The sequence below is a fragment of the Amblyomma mixtum genome, chromosome 9, assembly GCF_055824585.1.
Source record: "Amblyomma mixtum isolate Tamu chromosome 9, ASM5582458v1, whole genome shotgun sequence".
Lineage (NCBI taxonomy): Eukaryota > Metazoa > Arthropoda > Arachnida > Ixodida > Ixodidae > Amblyomma > Amblyomma mixtum.
In genome coordinates, this window is record NC_143020.1 from 111735552 (window position 1) to 111758821 (window position 23270).

General features: G+C 45.8%; 1 protein-coding gene across 1 annotated transcript in view; it reads right to left on the reverse strand.

Annotated features, from left to right (window-relative positions):
• Positions 1-219: 219 nt before the first annotated feature.
• The window catches only part of LOC149330745 (uncharacterized), a 41347-nt gene continuing 18296 nt past the window's right edge, over positions 220-23270 (reverse strand). Inside the window, exons 2-4 of the mRNA XM_089561399.1 lie at positions 20640-20802; positions 17750-18130; positions 220-17052 (exon numbers count right to left, since the gene is read on the reverse strand). Coding sequence (XP_089417525.1) covers positions 16591-17052; positions 17750-18130; positions 20640-20802 — 1006 coding nt within the window. The 3' untranslated portion in view covers positions 220-16590. The remainder of the gene's footprint in view (positions 17053-17749; positions 18131-20639; positions 20803-23270) is intronic.

The window sequence follows — 23270 nt, forward strand, 5'->3', positions numbered from 1 at the left end:
GGAACCCCACATGCCGATCAATCTACTGTGACGTCACAGCTACAGTTCGCTTGTTGAAACTAACTATACGGGAGAAAAATATTAGTTATGAATTATTTGCAGGGCGCAGGCGAATTCCACATGGTGACATACACACATCATCCTGAAGAAAAGAAACGCGCCAAAAAATTCGGTCCCCCCACTCCTTCACAGTGAGAAAAGAAACCACAAGCAGACAACTTCAAAACTTGAGATTCCTTTTTTCCTTTTATTGCATTTCCTAGCGGTTCACGCATTCATTTTTTTTTTTCCTTTTGGCGACAGCAGGAAAAGGATGATGGTATGACAGTAACACTTTCTCCACTCCTCCAGTTAATGCAGGGTTAAGAAAAACACTTCGAGTACGTCGCAGAAGTCAAATGATAGGCAGATGGGTTTAGTCACCGATGAGTATTTGGCATTAGAAGAGAACACTGCGCAGGCAATTTCAGAACAAAACCAACGAGGCCGGGACGTGCCAGGACACTTTTTCACGCTCGTCAGTGCAGCACAAGTGGCTCTACTGTCGACAAACTCTCACAAATGCACCGCAGTTTCGTGGCAAGCAAGCATGTACTTCTCAAGGTGGTTACTTTATTCTAGCTGCGTGCATCACTTGCAAAACACCTCTATTTTCAGTGCCAGTCACATCGCTTGCTTGCAATAGGACCCCTGTAGATGCCCGTTTATACTCACTTTCATACATAGCAGGCAACACTGTGGAGGCTGTGAAAGTAGTGCGTCCGAGAAACCGTATTACTCCGCCACGTATCATTCCTTCCCATAGAGTTTCTTACTACTACCTAGAGGGAAAGCTGGCGGCGCTGCACTTCAGCCAACATGGACGCTCAAAGCATCATGGGGCGGTGAGCTACTTGTTGCGGAACAGTCGTAGTTTTTCGGGAACACAGAGTGGCAGTACTAAGGCGTTTCATTCCGAAAACGTAGTTCGTGTGTGCGCAGACGACTTTCCCGCGAACGCAGTGTGCAAAAGCCATAGTAGTGAAGACGTGACGACACACGACGCCAATAAAAGGTTTTACTCTTCCGAAATGCCATTAAAAAACCTCTTAAAGTATCTAAACAACAACATTTTTTCTGAAAACATATTTACTTTTAAAAGTGCGCCTGTTAATTATGAAATATTAGTTTTTTTAGTGTTCATCACTTGGCCAATAGGAAAGCTAGTCATGTCTTATTTTAGGCAAACTTTGCACTTAAATGCTTTTCTGCTCGTTTGTTGCAATCATTAGACAAGATATTGAATGTTAGGACGTTTGTAGCTATCAAGCAGCTTTATTTTTTTATTATTTTTTGGCCAAAAGTTAACAGTTCCGCAACAAGTAGCTCACCGCCCCATGATGCTTTGAGCGCCCATGGTGGCTGAGGTGGTCACGTGGGGTCTCCATGCAAACTCCCATAGACGGCTTGCCAGCTTTCCCTCTAGGTAATAGTAAGAAACTCTATGTTCCTTCCTCTTGAAACTGTGGTGAGCGTTTGGACGAGAACAAGGAACGCTATAAACCGAAGTGGCAGCACTGACTATCACGGTCGAAGCTACGAGGTGCTCAGTGTTCGAAACTCTCTGGCTACAGTTTTCATTGTGTGTGAACTACTTTTCGGACGCAGACTGAGTAAAAGCGATTAGCCCTACCAACCACGTATCATTCTGCCACATTTAATTCTTGCTTCTCGAAGTCTCGACGAGTTGCAGGGCGAAACTGTGGTAAGAGGTAAAACAAAGTCCATAAACTGCCAGCCACGGCACTTTAAGTTCATCGCAATGAAATATGCTCGTGTTCACTTTAGTTTTATGGCAAACTACTTTCTGGGCACGGATTTAGTGGTTTGGTTTATAGGGTTTAACGTCCCAAAGCGACTCAGGCAATGAGGGACGCCGTAGTGGAGGGCTCCGGAAATTTCGACCACCTGGGGTTCTTTAACGTGCACTGACATCGCACAGTACACAGGTGCGCACGAACAGGTGAGCTACCTTTGGCAGCGTTGCCTTCTATGTATGAAACTTACTATACTTGTGATGTAATTTGAGGGTACCTGAAGAAGATTTTGTGCGCTGAAACTGGGTTGTCTGGCTGACATTGAGATAGGGGCACAGACTTTCGTGCCTGTTGGCCTCAACTACGCACTGTCAGCGATAGGGTCCTAGCATGTCCCAGCCATAACAGTCAATTAACTGTGTTACATGCACGAGAGGCTTCAAGCTAGTAGGGTTGAGTCCCATTTACAGCTGTCATGGTAGTGTGTGGTGTAAGGGTGAAAAGCTATGTACAAGAGCAATGCATTTTTGTCATTTATGCCAGATGCCTCTTTCCGCAACAGATTTTGCAATGCAGTGCGCAAAACTCTATGCATGTCGTGCTCAATCCCAGCAGCTTTGAGTGAGCATTCAATTCAAGACCTAGTGCTTCTCTCGCAAACGTTAGACGACTTTAGCTTCAGTTTCAAAATTCCAGCAACCAGGTTTCTCTCCACAGTCGGCAATACCAAAACATGGCAACATCTTCACTTGAAACGTTTACAAATAAAAATTTCATGATTTTTTTTTTTGTATGTGTGTGGTGCAATGGAAGGTAGCATTATACAAGTAAGTACAATTTAATAGAATTGGTGCGCCTTTGACAAATATGGCATTACCTCTGCCCTCACTTAGGGTGTGGCTAGCAAGGGACATGCAGAACTGTCTAGTGTTGAACCTCTTCCAGTCACTTTTAACGTGCACTTATTAGATACGTTTATGAATCATCCACAAGTCAATTAATCCTTGGTGAGCTTACTGTGATACTGCCAGTAATGAGCAGCATCTACAAGCTATCATGTAGCAAACAAACAAAATCTATTCGAAAAATTAGCTGCACGTCCATTTTAGTGGTGGCCACAATTTTGCTTCCGAAATGGCAAGAGCATGGACAAAAATTTTTAAGCAAGGTGTCCCTTTTCATAGGAAGTTCACAAATTTTTTTTTAACCACAACACTGGCACACCGGTGGAACCAGCACAGTTATGTGGGCACCGGGCACCACAAAACTTGGAACATTATGTGTTCCAATAATTGAACAAACATGGCTCGCACAACCACACAGCAGGTGGTTATACGTAGCACACCACTCCACGAACAATACCGCGGTGACTTTCAGTTTGAAACTGCAAGACATACAGGACAATGAACAGCCATTCAGAAGCAACAACTCCCACAGGACACGACAGACTGGCAATGGTCTAGTGATCACCACACCAATTGAAAGATTGACAATGCATGTTGAAGAAATGTTCACAAACCAACAACCCCAAACGACCAAGCTGCGCTCCGGACAACAATCCAACCAGTGAGCATTATGAAACAGTGAGCACACGTCGGTCTTTTCCGGAGTCCTGCACAACACCTCAAACATGACACTGCTCAAGTCGAACATGACATGGAGCACGTCGAACATGACCCCGCTCAAGCTGAACATGACACAAATCAAGTCGAGCATGGCATGGATCAAGCTGAACATCACACGGATCAAGCCGAACATCACACGGTTCAAGTCGAACATGGCACAAACCATGATCTAGAGCAATGACATCAACCACCAACACCAGGACCCTCTATATACACACTGGACAACCGCAAACATCAACAGTTTACACTGAATCCAGTGTTTTCCTACTTATAACAAGCTCAGTTGGAATGATGGTATGTGCTCCACAAACATTTGCCTGCTTGTACAAGTTGCAAGGGGTTAGTGAAAAACCAAAGCGAGCATGACTGCTAACAGGCTGAACAAACTTTTCTCTGGAAGGATACAATGTATGCAATCAAGCTGGTACCATAAGGTGTACCTATAATTCCAATGAACAGTAATTCACTGTAAGGCATTTTTGAATGCTTAAAAAATAGAAACCTACTTCCACAACTTACACAGTGCAATTTTTCACCTTTTCCCTTTAGTAAGTGGGCGTATTTTTAAATAAGATAATTTAGGCTTCCAACTAATTCAGTTACGCAATGCTCTAGCTCTATTCAAAACTAATCAATAAATTCCGCAGTCATTTTCATCACACCACCATCGCCAGCCACTCAATCCGACCTGCACTTTATACTTTAGAAGCACGCATACCGTATTTTCCGGTGTATAAGACGCGCTTTTTTTTTTCAAAAATCTTGCTGGTGCGTCCTATACAAGGGTGGGTCTTATATGCGAATTTTCCGTTTTTTTTTTGCGAGTTCAGAAATTACTCAGGTTCATGTTCAAGCTTTTTCCACCGAAAAAATATAGCTACCAATAACGCGGTTGTAACATGGTTAATACTTCAATACGGGGACCGCAGTGCGCAACTTTTTTAGGTGAACTTTATCATGAAACAGCGGGGTTGACCACTTCCGGGATCTTAAACACGCGGCCGTTTCGGAGGCCCCAAGCAAAGGTAATGTGAAATGACAAAAGATAGCGACAGTCGCGCTTCTCGCCATTGTCAAGACAAGCCAAGAGAAGCCGATGTTTTTTTTAGTCACCCATTGCAAGTACGTAGTGCGAAGAGAATGCTTCAGAGGCGTTGCCTTTTCGATAGGGCATCCGAAGATGAAGACTTTGAAGGTTTTATGTAAAAATAAATTGTTATGGACATAGAGTTATTTCGCTTTTTTTTCTTTTGTGCTAAAACGTGGGCTGGTATGGCGTGAGTGTTGCATTTTTCGATCACTTAGCGTTGCTCAAGAACTTCTCACATGTACGGTGCATTTTGCGATGGTCGCATAAGCATGTTTAATTAAGCCTCACTAGCCTAACTGGGTAAATGGGGGTGCGTCTTATATACCAATTTTTTCAATGACACCCTGCATATATGGCGGGTGCGTCTTGTACACCGGAAAATACGGTACTTGTGAACTTTAAAGATCCTAAACACGCTTGAAGCGCAGCAAATGGCCTGCGGAGGTTTCACAAGATGTGTGCCAGAAATGGTAGCATGAATGTAACTCTCACTAACTCCCAAGCAACTTGTACAAACCGGAAAAACCTGCCCAAAACAGTTATACTAAATTAGATCGCTAAGAAGATGGTTAAATGGTTGTACATCAATTTTTTTTCACAAACACGTGCACCTCAAATAAACTCGGCTGAATCACAGTGTCCTGCACGAACTTGACAGTTTAGGCAAAGCAGGACTCGTTATCGCCACCAAAACACCTGCTCCACAAAGCTGACCAAACACCAGCAATTAGCAGGTGCACACATCAAATGATGGTCACTGCAGCATCTGCCCTTGCCAGAAACGGACATGTTTTTGACGACTTGGTGTCAATGTTTACTGCCACATTACACATGGTGCCTGGGAGAATACAACAGGCTCGCAATTTTTAAGACCTTATTTTAATAAATCTTTAAGAAGCAATTAATGCGCCAGAAATCTTCCCAGCGCCACACACTATAACAATAATATTAGTTTTGATTTGAACATGTTCGACTGTCCAGATTAAAATGTCACAAGCAACAAATCACATGGCAGAATTTCTTAAACAGACTTGCATGTCACTATACAAATTTTTTTGCCTCATGACCCACTTCTCAAAGCTGGGTGTCGGCTACCCACAATGCAGTACTATCTTGGCAACTTCGTTATTTTTTTTTTTCTGGTATATACATCAGCAGAGAAAGGAAAGTGCGATTAATGCCCACCACTCTCTTCTGTACTTTTGACTATGCGACAATGAGAAAGCCATGACAGAGGTAATGATGTGCGCTAAAATGTGGCTACATAGTGTGTAAGTAAAGCCAGAGCTCCTTTCAACATCCTCCTCGTTGTGCGCGGTTAATAAGCAACTAAAAGCAATACTCTGTTAATATCGAACCACGTAACAATGTTTCCAGCCGTGCGCAAAGCATTCAGTGGACTGTGAAGAGGGTGTCGGGATACGAAAACACACCGCAATGCAAAGTTTGGCTCCCCACCGTTCACGAAAGCACAGGTGCTTCGAGAATGCATCGTGCATCAGTCGAAGCGCCGATCTGATCGGCACAGAAAGCCTTTTCAAAAATCACTGAGAAAAGTGCCATTTCATTATTGTTACTTTTTATTTTTCACTGTAGGTGTCGACACCTTGCCTCATAACAGTTAGTGAAAGCAAGCTTTAAAGGAGCCCTGAAGAACTCTCTCTCATTCCAAAAACTTCCCTTTTCCGTCAGCGGAATAGGTCCAATATCAAACCAACAATGCTTGCAATGTGATAATGTTTGGATCTTCACCCATTTTTCGCTGTCCAAGGGTTTACACATACTTCTCAGAATGCAAGTCCATGAGCCACCTCACTGAGACAAAGGGTGAACTCCTTCCCTTCTCAAAACCGGCTCTTTTCTTCGACTCAGCACGCACTCAGTCGAGCTTGTGCGAATTTTTAAATGACGTGCTCAAGACAGCAGATCTGTCCTGTTGTCTTGCACAAAGTGATGGCCCCGTGACATCGTCTTTCTTTAAGAGCACAGAAAATGTAACCCTGAAACAACAGCAGCCAAAATGGATGGTGAAAGACTCGAAGAGTCAGAGTGCTTCAAGGACTCCTTCAATGTCGGCATGTGTTAACGTATCATATTTCAACTGTCACAAATGCAGCTGTGCATTTGCTACGCTTAGCATCAGTAGCCGTGCTAGTACATTGCTCTTAGCATTAAACATCTCTGCGAGTCACTTTTCAGGAGACGATAATAAGCCCATGGAGTGATTTAATGGCTATGGGGACTTCTCGGGATTGAAATGTGCGCAGACTTGAGCGATGAGTATACACATGTTACCAGTAAAGCGCTTTAACGTCAACATTTACACGTGTGCGTGCGCACACCCACACACATACACACAAGAATTATCTGTACAAGTGGGCCTCGAGTGTCTTCAGAGCTCAGAGTACTGAACGTGCTAGACTGTGTAATAATAACACTGACTTGGCAAACACACGCAAACACTTCAATTCACACAAAATGCAAAAGACTCGCACTGAGCATGTTTTTCTGATGATCTGGGTGTGTGTGAAAAACGAGAGCTTTCCTGCCATTTTCGTAAAAGTTTTAAAAAATAAATCGAGGAAGCCCGGCACGACCACTTCACACGAGGCAGCAAGCATTTTAGAATCTCCAGCGAGTCCAGCTCAAATTGCGGCAATCACCAACAATCACCGACAATCACCAACTTACGGACTGAATGTCCGTAAGTTGATTGACGGACACCAGCTTTCAAAGTGAGGGAAAAAGATTCTCCCCCACCGTGGCATTATGTTTACCTCAACGAATGCTTTTCATTTCTTCCCGGGCTGACTGACTCCGAATGCAAGTACTTGCCTTTTGCAGCGTGACTTTTTCTTCAACTTCATCTATTCAATGCAACAAGCTTTTCCTACCCTAGGCATTTTGGTTTCGCACCTTAGCAGCAATTAAGACACGGTGTGGAGAGCATGTATGGAGTTGGCTAAATGTAGCTCTGAGCATTCCGTTTTTCTCTCTTTTACACAACTTTACGTGAAGTCACAGGCAGTGGTAATGCAAAACACTCACGCGTTAAGCACATAAAAATCAGCAAGATGTCCACAACATACCGGAGACGAGTGTGTCAAGCACTGACGAAGAAAAGTGCTACAAAAGACGGTTTTGGCTTTGCCAGTAACCAATTACCAACCACTTGGGCAAACCGGTAATCTAAAACTCTACAAAAGCACACTTGTCAGGTCCCTGCCTGTTCAACAGCTTCTCACTGTCAATACAGCGTATCAGCACATTTTCGATAAAAGGCTGCTCCAAATGAAAAACTCGAGTGTGACATTTTGCAGTCCCCATTCTGAATATTAAGGCTCACAGAGAAAACTGCACTGATTTTCTTAAATCCACAATTTGCAATATGTGCAGCAATTGAGAATTTCAGCAAAATTTACACACCTCCCGTGATTTCAATTACGCATAAGTGTCTCCGTGAGCGGAAAACTGATACAAAGTCTCAAATTTCACAAAGACAACAGATGCTGAACGAGGAAGTGACCTCTGACGAAGTGCAAAAATGTGTCTTCGCTTGCAATTCATTTCAATCGTAAAAAGCAACGTGCAAAAGATAATACATTCTATATCTGTAAAACTAAACTGTCGCATACAGCGTAGCGACGCGACTAAAATTGCTACAAATATGTGTTCTGTGACGAGAGACATGTGAAAAAAAAAAAAAAGAACAGCATACACTACGCATCTGTAAAGTGAAAACTGTGCTCGAACAATGCTAAAAATTACACACGGGTTAGTAATGTGCATGTGACACCACAAACGCGAAACACACTGCACACTGCAATGAGAACAAAACAATGCGAAACAAACGGAGAAAAAAAATCCGTCAACTCCCTTGAAAACCCGTGACTAATAACACCTGACACGATTGTCATAAACTATGATCTTCTACAGTACACAAACTTGTACACTGCTCGCAACTCGGCGATGTTAAAAAGGCAGCCCCGTGTACTGGGGGTGCACTGTTAGAGCATGTGGTAAAATACGGCTATAGCATAAAATGTGCATCTCTTTTTTTGTTTTATTTTAACAGGACCTAAAATCATTTCAACGACGGCCACTCGATGGCACGCCTGAGTAAACAATGCCCTAGAAAAAATGTCAACAGTTTTAAACAACGTGCCAACTGGTTTCGTCATTCCATTTTGTAATGTAGGTTGGCCACTTGTCTTTTTTCTTTTTGTCTTTTTTTTAAAAAACACGTTAGAGTTAGTTGGGGGAGGGGGTAGATGCATGGTTCTGCAAGAAGATGACGTGTTTGACAGCTACAACTCCCTGCAACAGCTCAATATTTAACGTCATTGACTTACTGACGGTTTCAACTAATCAATTTGATTGATTGATTCCTTTATGAAAACAACAGTGTGCAATATCAGGCATGACACAGTAAAATGCTTTCAACTAATTTTGACTACCTGGGGGTCTTTTGCATGCACTGGTATACAACTCCCTGCAACAGCTCAATATTTAACTTCACTGACTTGGTGACTGTTTCAGTTAATCAATTTGATTGATTGCTTCATGAAAACAACACTGCACAATATCAGGCATGACAAAGTAAAATGCTTTCAACTAATTTTGACTACCTGGGGGCCTTTGCATGCACTGGCATACAGGCGTTTTTGCATCTCATCTCCAAAAAAAAAAAAACAGGATCAAATTCGCAACTTTGTGCTCAGCAACTCAATGCCACAGCCACAAATGAGCCACTGCGGTGGGTTAATTTAACATCAAACAATGGCTTTCACTAATACACTAGTACACAACGGCAAATTTACACTGCAGTCAAGCTCAGTGAAAGATACCTCTGGACATGCCTCGCAAGCTATTCAAATCACCGAACAATAAAAGCTTTTCTTTGAACTATGCCTACGATGAAAACAACTGAAGTAAATTTCTGCATTCCTGTATTTTTTTTTTTTATAAAATGCCCGGAAGACGGCTACCACTGTGGCTACCACATTGGCTACCACTGTGGTAGAAGTGTTCACTGAACTTGTAGTAAAGTAATAACCTCTTAGCAATGTTTGTTGGCGCACTGCTCACCCTTCCCCAGATCAGATAATGCGTATGCAGAACCACAGATTAAGCCCTGAACAGAGAATAACTGCCACTCTTTCTTTTGCTCCACGAGTGCCCCCATCTGTGCTGCTTCGCTCACTACAATAATACCCGCAAGACCAAGACAATGCCACGTCGAAATGCCTCCGAAGTCCTCTGGACCGATACTCTGGGAATGTCCACCAAGTGACCATGTCCACTTCTGTCTGCGCCGATTGGTCACAGCCCCAATGCAAAGGTAACGGCTGCATCAGGACAGCTGACCTGTCTTTCCTGTTATCTCATCTCAGCAGAAACTACGCTTATCATTGCACCAATAATTTCAACAATTGTTGAGCAAAATTATCCTTATCAAATCTGTGCTATGTTATAAATGCTTACAAGTTATATCAGTGCATCTGAGAACAGATTGCTTTATGGTTTGGTTTATAGGGGTTTATTGTCCCAAAGCAACTCAGGTGATGAGGGACAACGTAATGAAGGGCTCCGGAAATTTCGACCACCTGGGGTTCTTTATCGTGCCCTGACATCGCACGGTACATGAGCCTCTAGAATTTCGCCTGCATCGAAATTCAGCCACCGCAGCCGGGATCGAACCCGCGTCTTTCGGGTCAGCAGTTGAGCACTGTAACCACTGAGCCACAGCAGCGGGTCTCTAACAAAATAATGGGGCTGTGTTTAATTTAAAAGCTCTGCAAGCTTCTGCACAAGTAATGCATCGCGAGACAGCGGCGTAAACAGTTTTTTCAAGCACAAAAATGCTTCCGGTTCGGTTTGGTTTGGTTTGGCTTATGGGGTTTAACGTCCCAAAGCGACTAAGGCTATGAGAGACGCCGTAGTGGAGGGCTCCGGAAATTTCGACCACCTGGGGTTCTTTATCGTGCCCTGACATCGCACGGTACATGAGCCTCTAGAATTTCGCCTTCATCGAAATTCAGCCACCGCAGCCGGGATCGAAGCCGCGTCTTTCGGGTCAGCAGTCGAGCACTGTAACCACTGAGCCACAGCAGCGGGTCTCTAACAAAATTATGGGGCTGTGTTTAATTTAAAAGCTCTGCAAGCTTCTGCACAAGTAATGCATCGCGAGACGGCGGCGTAAACAGTTTTTTCAAGCACAAAAATGCTTCCGGTTCGGTTTGGTTTGGTTTATGGGGTGTAACGTCCCAAAGCGACTAAGGCTATGAGAGACGCCGTAGTGGAGGGCTCCGGAAATTTCGACCACCTGGGGTTCTTTATCGTGCCCTGACATCGCACGGTACATGAGCCTCTAGAATTTCGCCTTCATCGAAATTCAGCCACCGCGGCCGGGATCGAACCCGCGTCTTTCGGGTCAGCAGTCGAGCACTGTAACCACTGAGCCACAGCAGCGGGTCTCTAACAAAATAATGGGGCTGTGTTTAATTTAAAAGCTCTGCAAGCTTCTGCACAAGTAATGCATCGCGAGACGGCGGCGTAAACAGTTTTTTCAAGCACAAAAATGCTTCCGGTTCGGTTTGGTTTATGGGGTTTAACGTCCCAAAGCGACTAAGGCTATGAGAGACGCCGTAGTGGAGGGCTCCGGAAATTTCGACCACCTGGGGTTCTTTATCGTGCCCTGACATCGCACGGTACATGAGCCTCTAGAATTTCGCCTTCATCGAAATTCAGCCACCGCAGTCGGGATCGAAGCCGCGTCTTTCGGGTCAGCAGTCGAGCACTGTAACCACTGAGCCACAGCAGCGGGTCTCTAACAAAATAATGGGGCTGTGTTTAATTTAAAAGCTCTGCAAGCTTCTGCACAAGTAATGCATCGCGAGACGGCGGCGTAAACAGTTTTTTCAAGCACAAAAATGCTTCCGGTTCGGTTTGGTTTATGGGGTTTAACGTCCCAAAGCGACTAAGGCTATGAGAGACGCCGTAGTGGAGGGCTCCGGAAATTTCGACCACCTGGGGTTCTTTATCGTGCCCTGACATCACACGGTACATGAGCCTCTAGAATTTCGCCTTCATCGAAATTCAGCCACCGCAGCCGGGATCGAACCCGCGTCTTTCGGGTCAGCAGTCGAGCACCGTAACCACTGAGCCACAGCAGCGGGTCTCTAACAAAATAATGGGGCTGTGTTTAATTTAAAAGCTCTGCAAGCTTCTGCACAAGTAATGCATCGCGAGACGGCGGCGTAAACAGTTTTTTCAAGCACAAAAATGCTTCCGGTTCAAGCATCTATTTCGTCACTTTCACTTAGTGGGCATTTCAGAATACTGGTCCCGAGTGCCAAAAACCAAGAGTGTGGTGACAAGCGATGCTAAGTGTTGTCCCAAATCTAAGGCAACACAGAAAAAAAAAAAAAAGACCCGTGGCCAACCTACAAGAATTCCTGCAGCAATGATGTATCGTCCCAACGCAAACCAAATAACTTTGCAAGAGCATGCCCTCTCCACGAAGAGGGGCTACGCCCTCAGGTACGTCAGTCGTCTCCTGGACACACACATGGGCATGTAGTCAAGAGCGAAACACAAGACAACAACAAACACAATAACAATGACCAAACGCGAATTTCAACACGGCCTCCGTCACCGTACCCGCCAAATTCTCGCCGCCATCGCCGAATGTTACTTCGCCGAGACAACACAAGGGGTATGTATGCATGCTTCTATAGATACATCTCTACACGTACTTTGAATGAGCGTGCCGTAATGGTTAAATGCTGTGATGCCTGTACAAAACGTGCAACCCGTAAGGGCTGTGCGAGAAGGGGACAAGTTAATGGGGTAAATAAACATAACTAACAAACAAACACTAGTAATGCCAACAGATATGATGACGCGTGTTCGCCACCAAAGCACAACGGAGAGGTCCTCATTGTTTTTATTTTCCCGCTCTCCTCTCGCCGGTTGCGTCTTTACTTGTGCCCAAAAGATAGTCGCATGCTCAAAGTCTTGGAGAGCCTCGAAGAGAGAGTCAAACACGATTTTTCGCTTCCATCACACAAAGCGTCTGACGCCGGGGAAGCAACAATTCATGGCAGGTGATACAAACAAAATGCAAATGGATGCGATGTCATTTTGTGCTTTTGCTGAACTCAGCTGCTCATTTTACGTGTTCTCTTAAAGCTTGTAACATGTTCGAAAGGTACAGACAAATCGCGCCGTCTGAAACGGGGGGAAAGACAAGACAAAAAACAAATTTACCCCGCACCAACTTTGCCTTCGATAAAACTCTGAAACGAAACAAGTTATAAATTAGATATGACCTGCGCATGTTTCCACGCATGCTACGCTATCAGAGCTACCCGCAGCGCTATTTTTTTTTTTTTCTGGCTTCGTGCACGACTTGTCTTTCATTTTGTGAAAATGCACACAGAACAGGAGCCAACACATGCAAATTTCCAGGCAGACTGCAAATTTCTGCAGTCTGACTGCAGACTGACTGCAAATTTCCAGGCAGAGAAACTAAGCCCGTTACTCCTCTAGCTTCATTTTTCGTCACTGACATTCAACCTAAATAGCAAAAACTACTAGCATATCAAGTGAAAGGAAGCGTCAATCTACAAAAGCCACATCAACACCTCTAAGGGCCATCAAGCCATGCAGCTGAATTCGCAGCAGCAGTTTCTATACTTTAATGAGGGCAAAATGAACTCGCTCTTCACACCGGCTGCATTAGCAGCGACTGGCTAGCTATGCATTGCCCCAAAGTAATGCCACTCAATGCTGACATAACAAAGTCACGCATTCCGCTGGAAAACTGACACCCAATGGCTTAACGGACAAAATGTCACCAGAATGAGGCTAGGTTCACAGCAAGCCAAATGGGAACCGAAACGGGCACAACCGAATAAAGCTTAAAATCAGAACATGTGGTACTGTACAAGCATGACCGCGTAAACCAGGCGCACGCTGCAGAAGCCCGCGTGGCAATGTCGCACGTGTAAATCGCGTCGATCGCACAGAGCGAGAAACTAACCAGATTCACAATTCCGCCACGAAATTTGCCCCGCTCCACCGTCGGAAGCTCGAATTTCAGTGAACGCTGCGTACCGAGCCTTTCGTACAAAAATGAAAGACAGAGCGTGCCGGCACCCGCTGCATCCATCTCTGCAAATTTACATGCATTGTGTGTAAAAAACCCGTATCAAGCAAATGACCACAGTAGACTTCGGAGTCTCCGCATGACCAGCAACGTCTGATATAAAAGCGAGAATCACGATGCACGTATGAATATGGAAACAAGCGAGAATGCTCTCTCTGCGAGGGAGGGCCTGACGAGATGAGAACTGAGGTATCAAACGCAAGAAGCAAAATTAAAACAAGATAAAAACTGATGGCGTAAAAGAAATGCCGGCAAAAAAACAAAAAGGTTGTTCCGCAAAGAAACAGCTGCGCCAAATAATGGCAACACTTGTGCATTTCGTGAAAAGTGTCAAATGCAGCACGCCGTCACTATTTGCTCTAGTAAAAAAATTTTTTTTTTTTTCAAAATTCACTGCTGCTAACACAAAGTCTGACGGACGTCATAAAAATCTGGTTCGCTGTTTTTTGGTTCCATGCCGTGGTCTCACGGCATTTTCCGCAAGAACAAGCAGAATGCTTCAACTGCACTTCAACTGCACTCTGTTTCTTAAAGCTGGGCTATTTCATCATCTCAAAACCAAGCAAGCAGAAGGCACAAAACCAGACGCTTAGACATATCCCATTCTAGTTGGCCACGTTCGCAAGCTGCGCGCTTCCTTAGAAAGGTCACGAGCACGGTTCGAGAGAGCCTTTCTATCTTTCCCATCTCTTCATCTAAATGCTCAAAATTTTACTGAATTCAGAATGAAAGAAATTCTTTAGAAAGGGTTTCCACACTCAAGCAGGTCAATGCCACAGCTCAGAAGTATGTGGTGAGAAAAATCTTCACATCACTGCAGTCTACCAATGGTCAACACAAATACAGGCTCCACATGCTGAAAACTACACACAGACATCGTCGTCACAGAAAAGTCCGATCTGCACTTAACTCCCAGAGATGGCATGCAAAACATGTTCACTCCATAATCACTTGAGAAGTTACACTCGTGAAAAGCCAGCCACAATTTCCTGAAATGCCTGAGGCATTTGCTACCTTAATGACATCCAATTCAAGCTACGCACCAAAAAGATGCTGTCGAGCCCTTTCCCAGCAACTGATCTTTTGGCACTTTGTTAGCGGCTAAGTGCATAGCCAAGGCAACGTGGTCTTTTTTTTCCCCCAGGTAAACCTAGCAGTCAGAAATCAAAGGCACTGGTTACGTTAAGGCCATTTGTCAACCCAACAAAGCTTGAAACGTCATGCGAACGCCTCGTCAGACTTCACAAGCTGCTTCCAAGACCAACAACCAATGCTACTTGCTTTCTCAAATTCAGCCCCGCACAACCCTTTCTTTATTGCAATATAGAAAAGAACTCTCAGTGATCAATCAATCTCAAGCATGGCAATGACTCTACACACCAATGAGCAGTAGTCAAATGTGGATGAAATGCAAGCGGCACTCCAAAAGCTGGATTATGTCTTTCTCGTGTGTTTAAGACATTCTGCTTTGCTCTAACTGAGCAAATGAGGCTACTAACAACTCTCTGTATGTCATAAATGCACCGAAAAAGCTCTCTGTGATGAACCGTGCTCGTGAAAGCCCAACTTTTCTCTTGCTCAAAACAGCACCATGGATTAACAAGCCCACTCCCTTCTCAACGAAGTTTGGTAACTTTTAGAACTGCCAAAAAAAACTAAATGAAAAAAAACTCTCCAAGGCAGAAGTGAGCACTGAACTGACCTTTACACACGAGGCACAAGTCCGGCCTAAGTCTCCCATCAGGGCATGAAAACAAAGACGACGAGTCATTTCGCGATCTGAACACAACCACAAGTTCAAAGGTCACACAGTCCGTGGCACGCCACAAAATGGCCGCTCCCTCATAACCTTCCATTGGCACAACACAATTCCTCTTTACCAGGGCCCACTTCACAGATACACGAACTAACAATGGGATGCCCACAAACGTTAACACCGACACATATACAAGCAACACACTGACCATGACTCCAAAAGGCCAACCTTGACCTTGAACACGACCTTGAACATGACCTTATTTATAGCCACCACGCCCATCCAGATGGGCCACACACATATCCACATGCAAAGAAAAGTTCATCCTCAACTCCCTGGAGAAAAAATAATGGGAGGGGGCAGACAAGTGACTTTCAACTCCCAGAAGGCCTTGACTCTCTTGGTCCAATGCACCAACTGACCTTTGACCTTCCAAAGTTCGAGTTAAACTTCTTAGAATTAGCCGCGCGACCACAACAGCAGTGGCAGAATGCGAAACGCAGAGTCCAGAGCTCTCTCTCAGAGAGTTAGCTCTTGTTGCATTGAAAAAAAAAAAGAAAAACAAAAAATAAAGGGAGAAACGAATGCCACAAACAGATGGACTTTCCATCCTTCGGCCAGCCAATGAAGCCCTGGCCTTGAACACACAGGTTATGGCCACAACCTGGCCTGTTCTCACCCTCAACCTTGTTGGACAATTAGTAGGGTGACCCAACATATGCCCAGGGGGCGAAAATAAGCAAAAACCAGCGGGGGACGTAGGAGAAACACTTCAGGGCCAAACCATGAACACTTAAAAAAAAAAAAGCGGCGTAAGTGGGCACCAGCATTTTTTAACAATAAAAAGAAAATCACCAGGTGTTAGCGGATGCCTCAGCAGTTTCTCTATAGATACCAACACACACGCCTGCAACATTTTCACCCCTTAGGCATTCGATGGGTCACCGCATTCACCGGCAGTACAGAACGGGAGCACGGAGCTCACAAAAAGGGGGGGGCAAAAACAAATGGTAAACCAGCTGGAAAGGGGCCTTCGACTCTCGCCCGTAAGAGGAAGGCCTCCTTGATCCCAGATCGTCCGAGGGCTGCACGAGAGCAGAGCGTCCCGCTGCATGCCCCCGGCCCGTCACCCTGCGGCAAGGCAGGCACGGTCACGACCTCGACGTCCAGAACACACCGTGGCCCCTCTGGCAGACGGCCGAGACGCTCAACACGCTGTGCAGTGAGTGGCGCGTCTTCTCAACGGGGGCCCCGCAGCGGCTGCAGAAGCGGAAGAGCGGCTCCAGCTCCTTCCACGTCACGGTGTACTCGCGTGAGGCGTTCGCCACGGCTCTCATGGCGGCCAGGGAGAGGTTCTCGGGCACCTCCACCGGTGGCGGAGTGGTGACGATGGGCCCGATTGACGGCTTGTAGTCGATCTCCGCCTGGTTGATGCTGCAGCGGGGTCGGACCGAGAGGTCGGTGGCCATGCACTCGGCCTCCTCGCTGTCGCCCGCCATGTCGTCGTCATCCTCTGCGTCGTCCATGGCATTGCCGGCATTGTTGTTGCTGTGGTGCTCGTCCTCGTAGCACTGCAGGATGCACTCCGGCTCGAAGATGCGGCCCATGTCCATCTAGATGAAGAGGGACCGCGAGAGTGACGTACCTTTCTGGCATGAATATGGACTCGCCGTTCCTGTACTCCATCCAGTGTGGCCAAGAACACAACCGAGCACCGACATGATTAACCATGAAAGCACGAACTGATGGGCGAGTTGGTTATGCATGGTATGATTGAAACAGTGCAAGGCCCAAGGCCAAAGAATAGAGCAGAGGAAAGGAGCGCTTTGTTTCAGCGCTGTGTTGTCCATTTCCTCCTTTCCTCTGCTCTCTTCTTTGGCCTTGGGCCCTGCACTGTTTCAATCAAACCATGATTAACCAATTCCGTGCCATGCAATTATCCCGAATTCCGACCAAAAATGGATGATTTTTTTTTTGTTCACAACTAAATGCCAAGTGCACCAAGAAACTCAATGTCATCTTTACTTTGCTCCTGCCAGTACTGCCCTATGGAATGTGGGCTGCCATCTACCTGAAGTACTGCAAAACGCTCAAACAAAATCAGCTCATCCATGGAATGCATCTTTTTCACAAGGCACTGAACATGCATGCCTCTCCTCCTCCCTTTAATCACCCTCTAATCAGTGCTATCAGGCGTAAACGGATCTGACAGGACGTGAAAAGGACCCTGAAAAATTTTTAACTACCTCTTTGTTATATGCAGCGCCAACCGGCCCGATGCCCCACGTGAGCAACTTGTAAGAAACCCACCATGCCAGCATCTTCACGGAGGCGTTTGACCGAGTCGCGACAGAAGCCATCCACAAGCGGCACGTCCGTCTTGAGCGGTGCTCGGGGGAACAGCATGAGGCTGTTGTCGGGCGAGCGGAGCGCCGGCGGAAGCAGCAGCTGCGCAGGTGACATCAGGGCAGGATGAGCCTGGGGACAGAGGGCGTGGTCCTCGGTGTGGTGATTGTGAAGCAGGAGCGGAGGCGGCAGGTCGCTGTGGCCCAGGCCGCCAGCACCCAGGGGGATGATGGTGAGTTCGTTGGAGCCCTTGACGAGGTGCTCGAAAGGCGGCGCAGGCAGGATGGGGCGCGTGAGTTTGCCCATCCGGTCGCCGGCCCGGACAAACTTGCGGCGGCCATCCCGCTGCAAAGAGCATGCAGCCGCCTGCGGTTAGGCACTGCTTGGGCTCGAGGCAGGGCCACGTCAGCGCCAAACGCAGCACAAAAAATTCAGGGGGCACTTTGACAATCTAAAGTGCACAAGGCGAAAGCCTTAAAGGGACAGTGAGGAGAGCACTATCAATATTTTTTTTATAGCAAAATCCGATAGTTCGGCATGTCATGGCTTCGTTGCCACTTGGCCGGCAGCGAAAGATGAATTTATTTCTAAGAAATTTGGATTCGAAGTTGAAAAAGTTTTTACCGCCGCTCTGATTCAAACTTGGGATTCTCCTATGACGACACAGGACTAAGTGACGTGAAACATGACGTGACATGACGTAACGCAGACTCCGTGATTTCTGGCTGCCAGCAGTGCGGCCTAGCAGCAGCCGAAAAGAAAGCTACCGCCGGCAGCATGTTGAAGGCATCTATAGGCTATTGCGGCCGTCGCTACAGTCGCTTCGCTTACGTTTGCACTGCCGTTTTGCCAGCGTTACGATGGATCTCGTTCTCGAAGCATACCGTGTACCTTGTTACCACTAGCGGAATACCGGGAGCCCGCCTAACGCCGGTGACCAGGCGCTGATTGGTCTCGATGCTTCAGGCGCGCGCGTAGCTGCCGGCATGTGGCGCCATCTGGCGACGTCAAGGAGATTTGCGCATCCATTGGCTGCGCCTCAGTGATTTGTGACTTCTCGGGTCCTAGTGTTGCTAGAACCATTGGTTCTAGCAACACTGCTTTGTCCCATGACCTCACAACGCTTGTACTTGCGAGTTTGGCCTGTGGCGGCGATACCTGTATTTTGGTTCTTGCTCTTTTCTACGTTACAAGAGCTTTGCTGTCAGTATGAGTGGCGTTTTTGTAATCAGGAGCTGGTATTCTGTCGATACAAGCCAACTTCGATTTCTCCTCAGTGTCCCTTTAAATTGGCTAGTCATGACTAACTAGCCATCATTGGCTAATGACTAACTAGTTATCACTAATTAGTTGACGACTGGCTAATGACTAGTTAGACATGACTAATTAGTTAATGACTGGTTAAAGACTAGTTAGTCATGACATGACTAGTTTTGTTATTGGCGAGTTCGTAACCGCAGCGCCGAGCGTTGCTATTTGCCGCTCACTTCAGGTGTAACGGACTGACTGACTGAGTCGTGCCCGCGAGTATGAGCCACTGCATTCGCCTTAAAAAGACGCGAGATGAAATCAGAAGCGACATACTGCCACTTCAAAATATGAACAGAAACGCTGCCAGATTCCCTGTGATGTACCCTCAGGGACAGAAGTCTACAGGAAGTGCAAAACCTGATGTAGGCGTGTAGTTGCCACATTTGCCAAAGATCTTCTCACTTGACCAGCGCATACTGCAGCATGCAGGTTAGACTTCCACTGCCACAAGCGTGGCCCACAAGCCACTAGCTAAAACAGCAAAGCTACCATCTTCAGCTACCGCCCGTGCACTCATTGGAGACTTCTTCCCAACAGTACACCCTTGGCCAAAAGTCTTCAAGCCACAGGGTTTACTCTCGAGCTATGTAGATGGCTACTTACAGACAAGCACACACTTGGACACACACAACGACACCATGGGTCGCAACAGGCCTGAGGCCATGCATGACATGCGCGACCGGATCAGGCAGAGTGAAGTACCAGCCTAAGAATCCACGGCTACTCCGCACACGGCTACTCTGCATGCGCACCTCTCATTTGCTCTCTCACACACTCCGGTGCTTGAAAACAAACCACTGGCTTCTAGTTAGCATGCGCAGAACTGGCAATTTGCAGGCACAGTGGACGCGTCTTGGAACCAGATCACACCTGCCGTCACCTATGCGCATCCGTTTACAACCAGTTCTCTAAGTAGCAGAAAAATTCTTGCACACTCCCCAGATGGCGCCACACAAGTTGTCCGCTGTCCGCATTTTTGACAACTTCTTCATCACTGATGATGATGATGAAGTTGTGAAAAAGGCAGACAGCTGGTGCTTTCTCTTTTAAGTTAAAGATAGCCGACAGGAACCTGCCTATTTCATAAGATCTGCGCCCTCTGGGGAGTGGCGAAAATTAGTCTGCTACTGGTTGAAAGCTTACGCTCGTGGGAGACGCAGGCACGATCTGGTTCCACGAGGAGCCAGCTGCCGCTGTCTGTCGCATGTGTTTGTCACAGCAACGCATACTCCTGAAAAAGCATTCCTCCAATGAATATCGGTTGCACGTCCATTTCTGCAAACATATCAGTAGCATTACATGCAGGAGAACATACCACTCGCACCCTAATGCAACAGAAAAATTAGCACATTTTTGTTACTGCTGGCATACCCACCACAATCACAGTGTCATATGTTCACTTATTTCCAGAGTTAATCAGAATGGAAAGTTTGTGTGTGTAACACACTCCCCCCTTACAATTCCCTTGACCCAGTAATGTTGAAGCTTCGGACGCGCCTGCCATGCACGGCGTCTGCTGCAAGCAGAGAAACGGACGACTCACCGGCTTCCCGATGCGCTCGGTGACAGACTGCTTCCTGTGGAAGCAGCCATTGCCAGCCTGGCTCTGGTGATTGTGCACAAATGATGAGGAGATGATAGCGAGCTTGCGTGATGACGAACGGTACCGCAGGTAGATGTGTGCGTCGCACAGCTGCCGTGTATCCCTGGAACAAGGCACCACCGAATCAGCTAACAGGCACAGCTCTACGCGGATTTGCTTCGGTAATCGCTTTAAAAATATCTTTCTCTCCGCATCACGGGCCCAACAGACATCATCATCATCAGCCTGACTACGCCCAATACAGGGCAAAAGCCTCTCCCATGTCTCTCCAATTAACCCTGTCCTTCGCTAGTTGCGGCCACCGTATTCCCGCAAACTTCTTAATCTCATCCACCCACCTAACTTTCTGCCGCCCCCTGCTACGCTTGCCTTCTCTTGGAATCCACTTCGTTACCCTTAAGGACCAGCGGTTATCTTACCTTCACATTAAATGCCCCTCCCAAGCCCATCTCTTCTGTTGATTTCGACAAGGCAGTAAAAATTGCTGCCCGCACAGATTAGCGAGAGTACACTTGTAAAACCAACTGATGCTAATGAGGCATATATTACGGACTGGAGAACAGCAACAGCAGATCATAACATATTAATGCCATTCAAATTAAACTAGCACAGTACATTTTATCATTCACTTGTTCCTCATTAGCACATTTTTAAAATCTTGCGCTTCCATCCGGTTTGTGCTAATAGTATGAAAATGGCAAAAGTGCTGCGCTCAAAGGCAGCAGCCAAATATGCCACTGAATTATAAGCCAATATGTTTCGCACACAAAAATAAGACGGAAAAAAAGCGATAAAACACAGTTGCAATCAGTGCTTAAGCCACGTGTGCTTGATTTTAAAACTACAATTATAAGTCAGCATTTGTCCTTGCCACTTTATGTTTCTTTCTGCCCATTTACAGTTAACAGCTTTGCAGCCAACCATGTTTTATGAACTCTCTAAAACCTGCACCCTCTAGTTCGATCCCAGCCGTGGCGGTTGAATTTCAATGGAGGCGAAATTCTAGAGGCCCGTGTACTGTGCGATGTCAGTGCACGTTAAAAAAAAACCCCAAGTGGTCGAAATTTCCGGACACTGTCTCTCATAGCCTGAGTTGCTTTGGGACGTTAAACCCAATAAACCAAACTAAACCACTTTCTTGTGTGACACACTGGCCATGTCACAGAAAAGAAGTATCGGTCTGGAGTGACTGCCCCCCAGGTCAGAAGGGCACTGTCAATGGTAACTGAAGCAGTGGTGGATTCGAGAATAGGTTGGGGGGGGGGGGGGGGGGGCGACGGAAACAGAGAAGTTTTCAAAAGAAAGCAAATGAAAAACGCAACTTTTAAAGAAAAAAAGTTTCAAATGGATCCCACAAACAGAACCACGACTTCCAAATAATTACCCTTAAATGCACCCCTGAGCACCACTGTTACCAAACATACTATCTGCAGCAAGGTAACTGCTGAAGCAGCTGCGTAGAACTTTAATGGCTATGCTTTAAGCCACAGCACTTTAACGGCCCTCCACATTCCCATAGCAATAAAAATTACAAGAAGCAAACCCAATGTCCTACTGACATCAAACACCTAGCTTCACCAAGCATTATCATAGGCAATATACTTGATTACAGTCTAAAAAAACAAGACAATCGCTGTCGTAACACAAGAGCCCCTATGAAAATAGTTTAATACAAAAAGGTCGCGAGTCCTGCATGGAAGTACTTTTCCGCTCCTAAATAATTATGCAGCCACACTATACAAAACAGGGGCCATTGCGTGGTAGTGGAAAAGGGCACACCAGAGGCAACGGAAAAGCAAACGCCAGTATGACAGCTTCTTATTTACTTATGGAACTGCCTGTAACAAGTGGCACAAAACTGCATTCGTTGAAGATGATCGATGATGTTCGCTCCACCAGCAAATGAAGCGAGACGTGCGCATGAAAATGCTCGTGAAAAAATCACTGCGAAATGTCAGCTATGCACGTGGACCCAATTTTCCTTGCAAGTGTGCGAACTGAACTGCGCAGCTATGAAGTAGCTTCCCTCTAAGTTTTCAATTAGTTTCTTTACTTTGTACATGAATCATAATTATACAAGCAACCTCAGAAACTTTGCAGTGATGCCTGCCCAGTGCAAAACGATACCCTATTAATTCAATATAAGACCAGATAATCACAGATAACTAGAAAAGCAGAAACTTTCATGAAAATTTAAACAAAACAAATAAACTAAAAAATAAACCCAGAACACCTGTCAATAATACCCCACCCCATGGTAGCTACTATATGCATTAAAGCTTTTTTTTACTGCCACCTATCAAATTTCCATTGTCGAACAAGGCTCCTCAAGAGCATTTTTATGTTTCCAGTGTGCGAGCGGAACCTGCAGAGAATTCTAAAGTTCTGAAATTTTTTAAAATATACTCGTGATATGTTTAACCTATCTGAGATTAATTCAAAAAAATATTTTCTTAATTCAGTAAACATGTTCCAAAAACTCTAAAAACATATATAGGAACACATAACTACAAAAATCTTAACAAAAAGCAAATGCATGAAAGCTACAGTGTGGTGTCAGCGAGACATACA